The sequence below is a fragment of the Synchytrium microbalum genome (genome assembly GCF_006535985.1).
Source record: "Synchytrium microbalum strain JEL517 chromosome Unknown SmJEL517_scf0003, whole genome shotgun sequence".
In the NCBI taxonomy this organism is placed as follows: Eukaryota; Fungi; Chytridiomycota; class Chytridiomycetes; order Synchytriales; family Synchytriaceae; genus Synchytrium; species Synchytrium microbalum.
In genome coordinates, this window is record NW_022158352.1 from 387,072 (window position 1) to 403,801 (window position 16,730).

Sequence of the window (16,730 nt, forward strand, 5' to 3'; positions counted from 1 at the left end):
ACGGTAATTTTTTAGGCAGGCATAAGGCGTTCTAGCAATATTCACATAAGGTGTCTTGTGGACTTCGGACAACGCTTAATCTATTTGGGAGTGATTTGCAATCCAAATGGCAGTAGACAGATAGGCACTGATTTTATCCTCGTTTGACAAGAACCACAAAAGAACGCTACCTTTCAAATAGAGGGACTTAGGGCAAAAAGCTTTATGTCGCGGAATATTTACTTTCCCACTGACTAGAATACAACTCTTTTACTAGCTTGCCTCAGGTAAAAACTTTAATAACGAATCTGTAGTCCGGCTCAACTTCTATCATAAATCTAGGCTGAATGGGGATTTTCATTCCCGTTCTCCTAAAGCTTTTAGCCCTACAGAGTTGTCGCGTCAGAAAAATCGAAAGAAACCAACCACATTCTTACCATTTCACTTTGCACCATGCTGTATTAAATACGCTTTCAAGTCAGGGTGGCCTTGAGCAGCTTTAAGGGGCGTGCGGCCAGCTTTATTGATATTGACATCCGCTTTTCCCTGGTAGACAAAGAAAACAGAGTTCAGCTGGCGTGAGCGAGGCATTTGAGTCCAATTTCTCACCTCCTCTACCAAAAATTTGACGATGTCTAGATAGCCGAAATGAGATGCAGTATAGACAGGTGTTGCTCCTGCGGGAGCGCCATCGTAATTTCCTGACTTTACCGTTACATTGACATCGGCATTCTTTTTGAGTTAATCAGAAAACAGATCAACAGTAGAGATAGCAAAGGCAAAAGCAAATTCTGACCTTTTGCTTGACTAAGTATTCGATAACCTTCAAATGACCACCGTTCGCGGCGGCAAATACAGGTGTCCAACCATCGTCAGCTGGAGCGTTGACGTCCACATTCTGTTCGACCAAAGACATTCAGCAGTAGAAATAATTGACAACACAAGTGCTGTTACCTTATTTGCCAAGTACTCCACTACGTCTAGGTGCCCATCAAATGCCGCTACGAGAATCGTAGTTGCGCCAGCCCAAGTCTGATCTTCTTTTTTTTTTGATTTTGGTTTGACAACAAGTTGAACATCTGCTCCCTGTAACAAACGGATGATATCGAGAACTCACAGAGAATGAAATTGCCTAACCATACCTTATCAACGAGGAATTTCATAGTAGTCAAGTATCCATTCTGAGCTGCGGCCCACACTGGCGTCTTTCCGTCATTTGCAGGAAGGTTGACGTTACCTCCCTGTTCGAGAATATAGGCAAGGGATTTGAATCAGCAAAGGATTTGAATCAGATAGTCCAACACGAATCACAGAGCCCAAAGGAGATTTGTACGTGTTCAAATAGATATTGGACGACATCCGTGTGGCCACCTTCAGCTGCTAGCAAGATCGGAGTCTCTCCCAGTTCATTGGCAACTGTGGCACTACCTCCCTTTTTCACGGATGGGTAAAGTCAGAAGTTCGAGAGTCGGCGATAAAAAAGGTGAAGTTGCTTACCTTCTCGTTTAAGTACTTGACGACTTCTAAATGCCCACCTCGAGCGGCATAATGAAAAACCATGCAACCATCTTTAGCGACTTGTTGGAAATCCGCTTCTGACATCTACTTGACAACAACGTTTCATATGCAGCCAGACGAGTTAAGGAAACTCGCCTTACTTTTTCAACCAAATACTTTACGACATCCAAGTGTCCACGAGCCGCTGCCTCAAACACAGGAGTAACTCCGTCGGTCGCCGGACTTTTGACATCTACACCCTTTGACAGACTGTTACTTATGGTCAACTTCAGTCAGTTCAACAGGCTCTCACCTTGAAAAACAAGTACTCCACAACGTTTAGGTGGCCAAATGAAGCAGCAACATAGACCAAGGTTTGATTTTTTTCGTTCACAGTGTTTACATCTGCTCCCTTTGGAGAAGAAGATTGGAACCAAAGAAAATTTACATTCAGTCACTAAATTTAACTCCTACATTGTCAAGCAGGTACTTCAAGACTTCCACATAGCCTAACCCGGCAGCAATGAAGACAAGAGATGGAGCTTTGACATCAACTTCCTAGTTGACAAGAAAGTTAACTAAGCATTTATGTGATTTTGGAGGCTTGTAGTCACCTTTTCAATTAGAAATTGGACGACTTCCAAGAATTTGCTTTGTTCCTCAGCGAAGTTCTTGTTATGAACTGTGACGTTCTTCTTATCATCCGTGTCAACTGGTCGAACATGTTCTCTACTTCCAAAGAGTTTCCTCTTTATTGCAAGAACGGCTGAATTGGAAGGGACGGGCGGTACAGTCATTTTAAGAATACTAAGAATAGTTGATACTGTCCTTTAAAAGGCTCTCAATCGGTGGGCGTATTCGTTTTTCTGTTTCGTATTCGTGCTTCTGTTTGCTTTTTTCCTGCTGAAATTTTTTTCCTGCCGAAAAATGTTGCCATTTAAGCCTTATCAAGGAGGAAAATCATTTTAAATTAACCAGCCTTGTTTATAACGATTTTGAGAATGGAATCTAGTTCAATTATTTTAAAGCTTTCTTCGATGAAGAAAATGTTCAGCAAACGCACGCAATCAAGGAGAACATCTTTGGAATTGCTGTGAAATGGTGATATCCCTTGGGTAGACGCGTCCCTCATAAGCAGATTTCATTGTGCCTTTGTGCAACCCTCCTCGGTAAAGATTTTTCAGCGACAGGGTTTCAAATTTTGCAAATTTTGAAAGTCCGAGCGAAATTTGTCAACGAAGCTGTGGTCTTTTGAACAGAAGTGACACACCAATTATATTACGCACCACGGCTTGCACACTAGTAAGCCCATTCCCAACCCTGATTCTTTGCCTGTTTCGTCACCAATCGACATTTTCAAACAATTCTAACCTTTTTGTACATTTCATGATAGATTCTAGGCTTCAACATACCAAAACGAGGCCGCCCTCAAGGATCGGTTACCAAGAAGCCTGCCGACCCTAACCGACCCGTAATTATTAATTCATTGATAATTAAATTTATTAAGGAGGGCGTTGAAAAATTTGCCCCTTCCTCCATTTTTGGTGATGAGGTTTTTGTTATGATAACGGTCTTGGGTGTTTCCACAGACAATTTTCCCAGAAAATGCATACCTGTCCTTCAGGGTGTCACTATGAAAACAGTGAAATGGGATAAAGGCCTCCTGTTTGAAGGAAACTGCAACACGACAAAACACTTTTTTGCGGTGCAGCCACACTCGCGTAAATACGAATCGGTTTAGAACTTATCTCTGAAAACATTACAAGCCTTCTCGCGCTGATATTCGTCCTCGATCTCTCCCAATCTACATTCATTGTCACCCAAGAATCCTGATAGCTTGTCTTCCAACGGGTTTGAAGCTAATTGTGTGGTAGCTGTGCCGCTGAATGGCATCTCTTATCTTGATTCTAACTGTCTCTATCCCTATAGTACCTTTGCAAAGGCGCTTTCCGGAGGTTTGGATTTGAACCACGATAAAGCGAAACTGCAACAAACTTGAGCTAAACGTCTCTGGCCGTATAGTAAGCCAAGAGGTTACGATTGTCCAGCATGGAGGAAACTGCCAGTAGGCCATCCTTGCGTTCGGATACGCAGCTCGATGATGCGATTAGAATGAGAGCCAAAAAGGAAGGAACTAAGCTGCGCTCGCTTCTCGTTGTGTACTTGACAATCTTTGTCGACATCTTGTGAGATCTGCCATCATTGAATTGGCATGGGTGTTAGCCAGTACTGACCATATGCTCGTCATAGAGGTGGAACGATTGTGCTGCCGATCTTATCGCTATACGCTGAAGCCTTCAATGCATCTGTTGGGCTAGTAGGTGGTGTCTTTTCAGCCTTCCAGATCTCTTCTTTTCTCGCCACGATCGTGCTAGGATACTTGTCAGATCATGTTGGAAGACGACCCATATTACTGGCAGCTGTCTTTATTGGGGGATTTGGAATGATTCTGTCTGGAGTAGCCCCAAACATCTACGCTTTGATCGCATTTAGATTATTAAGTGGTGTAGGAGGAGGCAGTCCAGAGGTCGGGAACGCATACATTGCCGACGTGACGAACAAACAGGAGAGACCCCGCTATTTGGCCTTACAACAAGCTGTAATCTCAGCTGCCTATGTATTTGGTCCAGTGTTAGGATCAGCGCTGTCTCAATTCTCATTGTCAACACCACTGCTTGTCAGTGGGAGTATCTCGTTAGCGGCATTCCTGTTTGCCTTCTTCTTGTTGGACGAGTCAATGCCAGGGAAGAGGGGGATTCCATGGCTAGATAGATTCCGGAACTTTGTGACTGGATGGAGTGGTAAAAAGGCTGTAGTGAAGGTGAAAACTGATGACGATGATGAGGAGTCAGGAATGAATGAGACCGGACGAGTGAGGTTTGAAGTCGCTGGTGGTGACTCTCAACTTCCAGTGGACTCTAGCACTGAAAAGCATTTAGAAGATGCTGATTTATCGTCTGCTACGTTGCTCGCAGAGGAAGGACTAGTCAGGAGTACATCATCTCTCGACGCTGCCCGTAAAACAGCAAACCAGGAGGATACGAAATCAACCAAATCAACTACGCCGTCCAAATCGAAAGCAAAGATTCCTTGGAAGGTTGTTGGTCGTATTTTATCGATATGCTTGTCAACTTTCTTTTTGGAAATAACTTTTATGGCCTTTTCGACACTGTATTCGTTGTATGCTGGAGCACGTTTTGGTCTGACGTCCCTCCAGGTTGGATTTGTGTATGCTGTTTATGGTGTAGTTTTTGTCTTTGTTCAGGTACTTTTGTTTCAACGATCTTGTACCTGAAGAAGATGTGTTTTAACTGTTTTGGCAAATAGGCCTTCCTTTTTGTATTTGTCTCAAAATATCTGTCTCTACATGAGATATGCATGCTCGGCTGTGTCGTAGCAGCACTTGGAATGCTCATATTCCCAGCAACTGATAACTTATGGGTATCTTTTGCTGCTGGATTGCTTACGGTAACTCACGTTATATTGCATCGTTGGATATCTTCTCTAACACGTTTCCTTACTAGTCACTGGGCCAAGCATTTGCAATATCATGCTACTCTGCAATGTTAACAGATCAAGCAAACGAACAAAATGTTGCGCAAATACTGTCATATGGAGTAACCGCCACCAATCTGGGAGGAATAATAGGCCCACTAGTGTTAACTCAGTTATACGATTCGTCCATTACTCTGCCGTGGTATGTAGCAGGTGGCTGTGGTGTTTTGTCATGTCTGGCCATCCTTCCCTATGCCATGAGTGCAAAGGCTCGAGAGCACGAGATGCTCGAGATTAAAGTACAAGCTGCGCTTGAGGAAGCTGGATACGATGTCCCAGAACGGTTGCCGAATCATGAAGAGATATACGAACTCGGTGAATGGACAAGGTACGTCACGAACAAGTATTAAGGATGTGAACGTCCCGACCTGATTTTTTACAATCTTTAATAGCACGCTGCTTATATCCAGAGGATACACGTCTTGGTTTGAGGACAAGTATATTGACCGAGTAAAGAGTGCGATTGGCATCATGTTTCCGCCACTACCCAAAGACCGTGAAGAACGAGCTCGTATTCTGAGAGAATACCTGCGAGAAGAGCTGACACAGGGTCAACAACAACGACCATTCTTTGGTATTTAAGAACCTCAACCGCACAAACTGCCACATTTCTGCCACGTTGCCTATATACCTTTGTAATGACATGATAATCATAATAGCAATATATTTACACGTAGGATCAAGTAGATCTTTAGGCGGCGAGCTCAATTGTTGCCCGTCATAGTTTGTACTCACACCAGAGCATCTCCCAATCTCGACCATTACGAACTCTGTTGCTCTTGAGCTTGTCTAGCTACTAGGCAGCATCTGGAAATGGCCGGCGACAACCAAAACGGAGCCGTAAATAGTGCTGTAGCAGCATCTGCAGCAAACGACAAATCCCATGCTAGAAGACCATACCAGAAATCCCTGCCAAACAAGCTAGTGGTGGTCATGGTCGGCCTCCCTGCTCGTGGCAAAACGTACATTGCAAGGAAGATTGTTCGCTAGTAAGTTTATGTCCTTGCCTTCCATGTGTCGACATCATCAAACACAAACATTTTTCGGGGTTTGATAAACTGCGAAAACAACGACATAACAACTCGTATATCTAGTTTGAACTGGCTGGGATATCCTGCTCGCATATTCAACGTCGGCCAGTATAGAAGAGACGCCGTTGGGTCGGTTCAAAGTCACGATTTCTGGAATCACGAGAATCGGGAGGCAAATACCATTAGAGAGCAACTATCAAAACAGGCTCTGCATGATACCCTGGAGTGGCTACGCTCCCCAACTGCTTGTGTTGCTGTGTACGATGCCGCGAATACTACCGCTGACAGGCGGACTCGCGTGTTGAAAACCTGCAACGAAGAGGGGGTTGCAGTCATGTTTGTCGAGTCGATATGTGATGATGAGGAAATCATTCTGGAGAATATCAAAGAAGTCAAGGTACATGTTGTCTTGTCTACTTCTTATCTCAGATGGCGTGTCAGTCTTACATGATACACCCGCTAGATATCAAGTCCTGATTACGAGGGTGTTGATCCTGAAGAGGCAGTATTGGACTTTAAAAAACGTATCAAACACCACGAGTCAACGTATGAAAGGATTTCTACAAAGGAAATGGACGATGCGTCTCCTAATTCAGTGCCCTTCATTCAGCTTGTGAACATAGGGACTCAGGTAAACAATCACTTTGATATCAATCTGTCGTTGAATAAATCTCTCGCTGCTTGAAACACTCACCTTTATAAATTTTGCAGGTGTTACTCAATCGAATCCGAGGATATTTGCCCAGTCGAATATGCTATTTTTGCATGAACCTGAATATAACACCACGGCACATTTACATGTCTCGGCACGGTGAATCTGAGTATAACGTTGCTGGTAAAATAGGTGGTAATGCCAACTTGTCGAGTCGAGGTGAACAATATGCAGCACGACTACCTGGTATCGTTGTCGCTAATCTAGAGCCGAATGTGAAATTGACGGTATGGACTTCCACGTTAAAGAGAACCATGCAAACGGCTGCAGCACTACCATATCCCAAAATCCAATGGAGGGCTCTTGACGAGCTGGATTCTGGATTATGTGATGGTATGACGTATGAAGAGATTGACGAAAAGTACCCTATGGAAGCTGCTGAGAGAGCTCATGATAAGGTGTGTTGTCAATGTTGCAAATCGACCGACCTTGTTTTTTTTGCTTTCGTGTCTCATGAATCCCCTCCCTAGTTCCTATATCGATATCCAGGTGGTGAAAGCTATCGAGACTTGGTACAACGACTAGAACCCATCATCATGGAATTAGAAAGACCTCGAGACCCCGATAAGCAAATCCTCATTATTAGCCATCAAGCTGTCGTCAGAGCCCTATATGCCTACTTTTTAAACATACCACCTGAAGAACTACCATACATTAATGTACCGCTTCATACTGTATTCCGACTTACACCCAAAGCCTATAAATGTGACGAGGTAAGGTGGAAGGTCGATGTTGCCGCTGTGAGCACGTATAGGCCAAAAGTAGATGCTGCCTTGGTTAGTCCTGTGACGCAGAAGGCTCAACAGGATTTGGCAACTAGTGCTGCTTCTCTTGGTGATGGTGTCGCTGCTGTGAGTGTACTTGAGGGCCATGTTGTTGCAACTTGAAAAACAACATAGTAATTTGTCCCTGTTGAAGAAAATTGCCCTCGTTGTTTTTGTGATTTAATTATTTCATGTGGTTGAGTGGTTCTCTGAAAACTAAGTATAATAAATCTCACAACCCAAAAAAAGTCCCTAAATCAGAAGTAAATGTCATTTCTGCAACAATGCAAGTTGAAGGTAGCAGTTTGGGACCAGTACACAGTATATACCACGAAAACAATTGATCTTTGGTGTGATTCTCTTTTTAATATTTTTTACAGTAAAGTGCCCTACAAACTAGTGTGTCTACAGTTCACCAATCAAACCCGACTTTTCACGGTAGATACCATCCAAGAATTTACGGATATCCTTGTTCTTGACGGTTGTACTTTGTTGAATCAAGGCCGCTAAATACAAAGAAGGTGAAAAAAAGTGGTCACTTACCGCTTTAACACTTCTTAAACAAGATAAGTTTCTCCAACATACCGGACTGAGACACGTTCTGAATATCGTTTCCTTGAAGGATGATTTCATCCTTGACACCACCAGTAGAGTGCTCAACCTTGACACCATCCAACATTCCGACCTTTCGAATAATCTTTTCACCCAAAAAGTTTCGGATTTCAACCAAGGTACCGTTTTCGATGATATTGACGTTGATGGGGAAGTGAGCGTATACGAAACGCATTCTGTATTCAAAGCCCTGTGAGTTTGGAGTTGAAAAGGGCGTTAGGCACGTGAATCGTCGGCTTTTTCGTGGGCGTGGCATCCAATCTCTAAGTTTCATGACTCCACAGCCTTCTTTAGCAAATTCAGTGTAATCACCTTGGTAACACCACTAATCATGTTTTCAATGATGGAGCATACAGTTCGGATACAAGCGACGTGCTTTCTGGCACCGTGCCAGACTTTGACGGTCATGACTTCAGGTGATACTCGAAGGATTTCCATGTTTACGTGCTTCAAATCTCTAGTTAATTCTCCTCGTGGACCTTTTACGACCACAATTCGAGATTTGATGTCGATGGTGACTAGTATGATAATGAGTGTGAGCAAATTGTGTTTGGAGCTAAGGAAACAACCCAATATTAGTTATTGCAGCTGGTTTTGAAGGTCACATACCACCGGCAGGGATCTTGACATCTCTTTGCTGGCAAATGCTCTTCATCTTTGGATGATTTAGCTGTAAAGGTGAAGTGTGTGAGATGTCAAATTACACTCTGAGTTTGCGTGTGTTGGGGTTCGTCACAGTGCAAGGGAGATAACTAGTAGCTTTCAGATACGATTCCAACGAGCTTATAACTGCTCCTTCCTCTCTCCCTCTCTTGAATGAGCAAAGCTTCATTCTTGTCACTTTGCTCGACAATATGTAAAACAACCTCAAAATAAACGAAGAAGAGGACCGATGCGATATTTCTCGTGCGTCGTTCATCAACTTAAATACGAATGTCTCCTTCTCTCTCTCACTTACCTATTAACTCTCAAATGGATTGATAGAGATCAACTTCTGACAAGAGGATGTCTGCCGCTTACCAACGCTTACGCGATACATAAGAAACACAAGGTACACGAAAGCGCGAAGAACAACGACGTAACTAGCAATCAAAGTACTAAACTGTGTATTTATACGTGTACGTGCATACATACTATCGCGAGCCAACAAAATCGACAACAATATTATGTCTTCTTCACTATTTGAACGACATCCTCATCGAGCAATTGATGTTCTTTGCCCACCTTTTGAGGATTGTGTTTCACACTAGATCCCCATACTAGAGCATACTTGAATTCTTTGATAAGAGCCTTATGTATAGAATTACAAAAGTCTTCGATGGTGGAATCACTCGATCGCATAACCACGGGTTGAGAGTAATCGGGTAGCTGATTCTTGGGTTTGGTATATCTATGATGAGATTGAAGCATTGGTAAATGAAGAGTGAGCTGTAAGAACAAAGGGCAAAAGAGACGGGTGAAGAAGACGCAAGATGCTTACATTCGCACTAATCCTAGGTACTCCCACATCTATGCACGGTAAATCCAAATGATCAGAACACAAATACAATACACCATCTTTGGAATAAAGGCAAATACCTTTTCTAGCAAGTCATCAAAGTTCCATCCATGGTGTGCTGATATCGGTATAGCATGAGGAATCCTGTACACAATGTCCAATTCCTCAATGGAGATTTGATCAATCTTGTTCAACACGTATACGGCCGGTATATAAATTCGATTTCCTTCAATGATATCTGCAAAAAAAGAGCAAGTAAGTACCAGCGAGCAAAAACAAGTCACCAGAATCCAAATACTTACCAATCAAGTCATCAGCAGTAGCATTCTCCTTGAAATGAACATCAGCATTATGAATACGATATTCACTCAATATAGCCTTGACACTGTCAGAATCTAGATTCGTCAAGGAGACTGTTGAAGTCACATTCACACCACCCTTTTCCTTCTTTTTGAATGTGATTTGCGGTGGTTGTTTATTAAGTCTGATTCCAAATCCTTCCAATTCTTTTTCAATGATGCGTTTGTCTGTTAATGGTTTGAGGACATCCAGAACAATAAAGATGAGCGAACATGTTCTTGCTACAGCAATGACCTAGATAATGTAGATTTTTGGTGTTTGAGCTCCAAGCGGCAAAAAAGGGCAGGGTCCAAACATGGAGTATATCATACCTGTCTACCACGACCTTTACCATCTTTTGCACCTTCAATAATACCAGGCAAATCCAACATCTGGATTTTCGCTCCCTTGTATTGTATAACACCAGGAACTGTCGTCAATGTTGTGAACTAGAAAAGAAGGCAGGTTTAGTAGTGGCAACACCAAGAAAGCTGTGCTGGTATTAAAGCAACTTACCTCGTAAGCTCCAACTTCAGAATGTGTTCCAGTAATTTTACTCATTAGAGTACTTTTCCCCACAGAAGGAAACCCAACAAATCCGACTCGTGCTACACCGGTCTTTGCTACATCAAAACCAACACCAGGACCTCCACCTGGGACAAAATTGTGAGCACGAATGCTCGAGAGGCTAAATCAAGAGGGAGACCAAATATTTACCTCCACCTCCAGATGGAGTAATCAATTCTCGACGAAGCTTCGCCAGCTTTGCCTTCAAGGATCCCAAGTGATATGATGTAGCCTAAGCAAGACATTGTTGTAAGAAGAAATGCACATGACGAGTTTGCAGGTAGGTGGAGTCTTGGACAGGAACGAAGCTGAATTGTTGAATCGTATTGTTGTGCTGTGTGTTCAATAAGACAAAGTACTGATTTTGATTTGATGATGTACCTTGTTCTTTTGAGTACGAGCCATTTCGGCCTCGATTTCCTTGATTTTCTATATATTGCATTCAAGTTAGATATATGGATTCAATATTAGAAGGAATGTTGATAAACAAGGGAAGCTTTGGATGATTGCGATGTTCAATTTTGTAGAAAAAACAAAATACAAGATACTAATGGTATATGAACTTACCTCTATGACCGACATGATGGATATGTCAGTTGCCCCGATGTGTATACAGACTAGTTCCTCGCTTCGATCCAAACGACTGCTTGTTTAGGGCGAATGCTGTATCGAATGAAATTGAAGGTGTTTGACGCCAAGCAACACGAGAGAGCTTAGATCTTAACACAGCAGATAGGTGTAGAATATGCACATTGTAGTGATCATTACAAGTGCGCTGCTGATACGCTAAGATCTGGCACGAAACGATGCAATATTCGCAAATCACGAAAGAGAACAGCGGTCCGTTGTTGCATCTCATTTGCAAGAGAAGAGATGCATCCTGTGCTAATCTTGACGCGTCTGGGAGTCGTGTCGTCTTTTTAATTGTCGTATATCTCTATGTGCATCTTCATTCGTCTCCGCTCGTTGGCAAAAACATACTCTAGTCAAGTGATGGTAATGAGACCGTTATTGAGGCCGTTTGCTAATGCCTCGTCCATACTGGCCAGACAACGCGCCATATTCTTACAATCAAGACTCGCTTCTGGTGGTTCTGTTCAACAACATGGTCATGGACATGGAGCTGCTGTCGACGACCATCACCACGATGACCACCATCATGCCGTAGCTGGTGAAGAACCAAGTGGCTACTTGTTCGGTGAAACGGTAGGCCATGCTTGACTTGTTTGTTGCTTGTTATTCAACTAATCATCGACATCAAACACACAATTTTTGACATTCATTCCTATCATAGCCTGCTCAGGCCAAGAAATGGTACTGGTGGGAGCCGATGTGGTACTTCGGATACCTGCTACCCATGGGTGTCTGGTTGGTCTTTATGGTCTCAAGGACGGACGGGCATGTCTAAACTGTGTCTTGTTATAACAGCACACATACCTAACACATAATACATTCTTAGACCAAGTGATGCGGCCAAGATTGAAGCTCATAGACGATTAGCTGCTCGTGGTGAAACATTTGGATGGCCATTACCACCTAGCTACTCTGATAAATCAACCTAAATATATCCAATAAACCAACGTCAATGTATCTGATTTGGAAGCATGGATTTGGCTGGACAGTTTCGGAATCGCAGGCAATATCAGCTCTTTGAACGGCTGTCCTACATGACAAGGTAGAACAGAGGATTATTTGCGGTGGCCATGTTTTGGCATGTATTGGGGGTCAAGGTCTTCCAGGACATTTTTCGAGAACTGCTTTGTTGCTTTCGCTTTGGATTGTGGCTGGAGTTACAATTGTGGTTGCTTCTTTTCTCCTCGTACATTTGTCGACTCGTAAAACTAGGTCGACAGTTATAAATGGCCCACGCGATTTTCTTACAAGTTCTCATATCCTCGCGACAATTCCGTCCAACCCACTAGCGTCTAGCCCTTTCCAACCTCACGCAAACCATGTTGCTACCTCGATTGCTTTTGATCTCGTTTGATGAATGTCTTTCTCCGCGGCTGACAGGTCAAAAGAGTCATCATGAACATATTTAGGCTAGTGGCTGATTTGATGCACCTGGCGTCTATATTTATCCTCCTATTGAAAATAACGAAAACGAGATCAGCGTCAGGTAGTCTTTGAAAATTCGCTGTTTGAACAACTTTTGTAGTTTGAGGGGAAACTTTGTCAAGAAGGAGTCATCGTATCTGTCTTACATTCCTTGAAGGAGCCACCGTATTTGGCTACTAGCAGTCTCTCGTTCTCAGCTCTAACGAAACCCCCTCAACATCAAACAGGCATTTCATTCAAAACTCAAGCACTCTATGCTGCTGTGTTTTGTACAAGATATCTCGACCTTCTGACACATTTTGTGTCCTTTTACAACTCGTTGATGAAGATCTTCTTTATTGGGAGTGCCTTTTATATACTATATTTGATGAGGATTCGATTCAAGGCTACATGGGATCCATCACTTGACACGTTTAGAGTGGAATTCTTGCTGGTACCTTGTGCAGTGTTGGCATTGATTGTGAATTATGCTTTTACTCCTCTGGAGGTGAGTGCTGTCTTGGTTGGAACTTTGAAGGATCGGTGATCGTGATGTTTGTTGCTCCAGCCAACAGCCAATAAGCTGTACTCAATCGGAATCAATTTAGATATTTTGGGCATTCTCAGTGTATTTGGAGGCTGTCGCTATACTCCCTCAACTGTTTCAACTGACACGAACAGGGGAAGCTGAAACCATTACAACGCACTACTTGTTTGCTCTGGGCGGGTACCGGGCGTTGTATTTACTGAATTGGATTTATCGGTTTGTCACCGAGAATGGACATGTGGACTGGATTGTAGTTGTGTCAGGCCTTGTACAGACGGCGTTGTATTGTGACTTCTTCTATGTCTACTTTACAAAGTGAGTGCTTGTTGAATGATCCGATGGAGATGGAGAGCTAACTGCTTTTTTTGGATTGAATAGAGTTTTGAAAGGTCAACGTTTTGAGCTGCCGGCATAAAAATATAGAATGTGATATAATGTAGCAATTGCTCGTCTACAGTGTTCATCTTCACGATTCAATACGTACTAGGTGAATTGAACGAGTTCCGAAGCTCGAAACGCGTCTAGACGTTTGTCGGGATCGTTCCTATCCGAGCTTTCTGTTCGTTGTCGTGAATCAGAGCAAAAACACAAGAGGACGTGCTACTTTTTGCTTTTACCGGAGCAGTTGGCCAAGTTCAAGCGGACGTACGATTAGGGGGACGATCAGCTCACAGTATCAGGTAAGAAGAGGTTCCCCTTTCGCCTTCCTACCTCATTCCTGACAGCTTGCCCGAACGTAGATTGCCAAGCTAGCAGCAATCTCAAGTGAAGCACACAAACAATAACTGGACTCTGGTTTATAGCAGCTACGCCTCTTATAGATACCTATTAGAGGGTGAATCTACTCGTAGACATAGCTTAGCCCACCTATTCTCGACAGCATCAGTCTTGACCGCAACATTTGAAAACGGCAATGTTCCCTGCTGGATCATTGACTACATTAAGGCCGCCTACTGTAGACGCATTGTCTGAGCAACAATACCCAGAGTCCCCGGCTGATTATGGTACTCCTAGACGACAGAAATCAGCTCCAGCCAACACTCTGTCTCAGAAAGTCATACCGTCAGTCCGCATACAGCTCTTTCCACATATAGAACATCACCACGGACATCATCATCACAACCATTCCCATGCAGAACACTTCGTATTCTCGCCCATCGAAAAGGACTTGAAAATCGGAACCCTGATCAAAATAGGTCGTAAAGTCGATAGGAAACGTGAACGAGTAGCTGCAGCTGCTGTTGCCGAACAGCTTCGGGAAGTGACTTCACCTACTGTCGCAGTCACTTCACCTTCAACAGCAAAAGTTGTTTCTCCAAAGAGAGCTGGAACAGAACGTCAAAAGACATTATCAGATAGACAGCATGCCGCGACGTCTTCTACTCCGAATGTAACTGTAAACGAAGAAGATGAACGTGGATTCTTTGGTGGTATGGCTGGTGATGCTAACGATAGTATGCTTGAGGATGACAGTGCTGCTGTATCTGCTACATCTCCTATATCTAAACGAGCTTCGATGAGAGCAGGCGGTAGTAGCTCCCGTGCTGGTGGTAATAAAGAAGTGTCGCCTGAAAAGCGAGTCGAGTTTATTGCTTTCAGAAGTAAAGTGATATCTAGGACGCATGCTGAGATGTGGATTGGTGCCGATGGAGAGGTAATTGTGGCCCCTTTCCCATTTTTGTTTTTTGGCTGAGTCGCTCATTTTTTGATCCTTTTAGCTGTATTTCCGTGATGTCGGAAGCTCTTCTGGCAGTTTCCTCAATAGACTTCGTCTGTCACCATCTGGCAAGGAATCTCGACCATACCCACTGAAATCCGGAGGTTAGTCGCAGTCTTGATTTAATTACTCGCCGTGTCTTGAGAGGAGTTGTGTTGATTACACCCGTATTGTTTTAGATGTCATTCAGTTGGGCGTGGATTACCAAGGTCGTCAAGAAGGTATGGGTGATCTTTGACTAGCTTTTTCCTTCTCTTTGCCTCCTTTTTGGCAGAGAATTCGCTTTCCAACATTGTATACATAGAAATCTATAAAAGTGTCATGATCAAGATCTTCATCACAGTGAAAGGCAATCGGCCCAGACCAAATCCCGTCAAGTAAGCCAAAAAAATGGTCAAGCAGGTAGTCACGACAATTTTCTCATGTCCACTCAATTTTTACTTCTTAGGCTACGGTCTGCATTACGGCAGCTTTTGGGAGCCATGAATGGTGGACAAAAGGACGACTATGCCACTACAGATTGTTGTATCTGTCTGTGCAACATATCGACAAACCAGGCCCTCTTTCTGGCTCCATGCTCTCACTGTTTCCATTATAAATGTGTAGTGCCGTTACTGGGATCAGCACTCATGTTCCAATGCCCACTTTGTAGACAAGTTGCGAATCTAGATGCATCGGTAACTGGAGAAGATCAGGATACTGCCAATGAGGATGAAGATGGAGAGGATCAGAAGAATCATCATGCTACGAAACAACACATGCAGCCAGATGAAGCTCCTGCCGATGAATCGTATCTGGATCAATCTGACGCAGCTCTACATCAACGACTCGATTTATACATGGCAGGTGATCAAGTGCATGGACTCATACATATGAGTGACGATGCAGCAATAACAGGACAAGAAGAATACGATGATGAATCCGATAGAGACATACCGCCAATAAATAATCAGGCATCGCCATACCAACACGCAACTTTAGCTCGACCGCAAAATCCCATGTTAGCCTCGGACGACGACACTGATTATCCATCGCATCTGAGCATTGGAGATGTATCGTTATCACATCTCCGAGTTGATGGCGGTCGAACTTTAACTCGACCAGCACGAGCTGAAAATGCTAGTGGATTGGCCGTTGCAGAGAATAGTAGTAGTAATAGTACCCAAAATCCAGCTATGCGAGACGAAATATTCCAGTCTCTGACAGGTAGTCGACCTGTGAGCGAGATACGAGACCCACGAGTATCAATAAGTGGTTCTCTGTCTCGATTTGGTGTATCGGACTCTGTCGCTTTTACGTTAGGAGAGGCCATGTCTGCTGAAAACAACAACATGTCCTCATCCATGACTGATGCGGATATAAATGTGAATAATCCGCAGCTAGATTCGTTGGAAAGTTATAGTCAAGTATTGGAATCGCTGTTTAGCGAGGTATGTTGTCCAGTTCGACTGTTGGCTGTGTCCGGTTTTTTCGCTTCAGCAGTCTAATTTTTCTGTATGTAGTTCCCAACCCAGTTCAATACCGGTCGACGCGATCAGCTAAGAAGTCGTCTAAGAAGGCAACGTGAAGAGTTGGAGGCGTTTGAGAGGGCTTTAGATGGATTATCAGAAAGTACCACAGTCCCAACAGTCAGTCGTGGGCCTTCAAATAACAACAACAACAGCAATAATAATAATGGATCTGATACGTCTCAAGAACGTGAATCTATGAGAAGGCGAGGAAAACAAGGGAGGTGATTGTTGAGTGGTGATTACTTGGAAGTCTGTCTTGGTTGAGTCGAATAAATTGTAACATTGAGCTCATTTTGTGTGATTCGGGTATAAAATATTATCTTACGTGACAAATATAGAAGTCTACAAAGTACAAACATTTTAT

General features: G+C 43.3%; 7 protein-coding genes across 7 annotated transcripts; 4 read left to right on the forward strand and 3 right to left on the reverse strand.

Moving 5' to 3' along the window:
* Positions 1–420: 420 nt before the first annotated feature.
* SmJEL517_g00879 (uncharacterized protein) lies at positions 421–2,273 on the reverse strand (the record flags this gene model as incomplete). The annotated part of the gene is made up of 11 exons (XM_031166807.1): positions 421–525; positions 589–711; positions 776–877; positions 934–1,065; positions 1,122–1,220; positions 1,313–1,411; positions 1,477–1,581; positions 1,638–1,736; positions 1,790–1,888; positions 1,951–2,034; positions 2,091–2,273. The coding sequence occupies 11 exons, from the start codon at positions 2,271–2,273 to the stop codon at positions 421–423; spliced, it is 1,230 nt and encodes a 409-aa protein (XP_031026982.1).
* A 3,571-nt stretch (positions 2,274–5,844) lies between these two features.
* SmJEL517_g00880 (uncharacterized protein) lies at positions 5,845–7,661 on the forward strand (the record flags this gene model as incomplete). Its single annotated transcript, XM_031166808.1, has 5 exons — positions 5,845–6,020; positions 6,126–6,459; positions 6,526–6,693; positions 6,774–7,172; positions 7,245–7,661. 5 exons carry the CDS (start codon positions 5,845–5,847, stop codon positions 7,659–7,661), a joined length of 1,494 nt encoding a protein of 497 aa, XP_031027060.1.
* A 282-nt stretch (positions 7,662–7,943) lies between these two features.
* SmJEL517_g00881 (uncharacterized protein) lies at positions 7,944–8,805 on the reverse strand (the record flags this gene model as incomplete). The annotated part of the gene is made up of 4 exons (XM_031166809.1): positions 7,944–8,044; positions 8,124–8,340; positions 8,463–8,668; positions 8,760–8,805. 4 exons carry the CDS (start codon positions 8,803–8,805, stop codon positions 7,944–7,946), a joined length of 570 nt encoding a protein of 189 aa, XP_031027059.1.
* Positions 8,806–9,314: 509 nt separating this feature from the next.
* On the reverse strand, positions 9,315–11,136 carry SMI882 (threonine---tRNA ligase; the record flags this gene model as incomplete). Its single annotated transcript, XM_031166810.1, has 9 exons — positions 9,315–9,540; positions 9,631–9,659; positions 9,729–9,886; positions 9,951–10,242; positions 10,320–10,436; positions 10,504–10,640; positions 10,705–10,786; positions 10,936–10,983; positions 11,122–11,136. 9 exons carry the CDS (start codon positions 11,134–11,136, stop codon positions 9,315–9,317), a joined length of 1,104 nt encoding a protein of 367 aa, XP_031027058.1.
* Positions 11,137–11,553: 417 nt separating this feature from the next.
* On the forward strand, positions 11,554–12,116 carry SmJEL517_g00883 (uncharacterized protein; the record flags this gene model as incomplete). Its single annotated transcript, XM_031166811.1, has 3 exons — positions 11,554–11,760; positions 11,849–11,922; positions 12,020–12,116. 3 exons carry the CDS (start codon positions 11,554–11,556, stop codon positions 12,114–12,116), a joined length of 378 nt encoding a protein of 125 aa, XP_031027057.1.
* An 818-nt stretch (positions 12,117–12,934) lies between these two features.
* SmJEL517_g00884 (uncharacterized protein) lies at positions 12,935–13,553 on the forward strand (the record flags this gene model as incomplete). The annotated part of the gene is made up of 3 exons (XM_031166812.1): positions 12,935–13,099; positions 13,200–13,453; positions 13,517–13,553. 3 exons carry the CDS (start codon positions 12,935–12,937, stop codon positions 13,551–13,553), a joined length of 456 nt encoding a protein of 151 aa, XP_031027056.1.
* Positions 13,554–14,051: 498 nt separating this feature from the next.
* Positions 14,052–16,591, forward strand: SmJEL517_g00885 (uncharacterized protein; the record flags this gene model as incomplete). The annotated part of the gene is made up of 7 exons (XM_031166813.1): positions 14,052–14,792; positions 14,857–14,959; positions 15,035–15,076; positions 15,160–15,232; positions 15,304–15,386; positions 15,462–16,285; positions 16,358–16,591. 7 exons carry the CDS (start codon positions 14,052–14,054, stop codon positions 16,589–16,591), a joined length of 2,100 nt encoding a protein of 699 aa, XP_031027055.1.
* Positions 16,592–16,730: the final 139 nt, after the last annotated feature.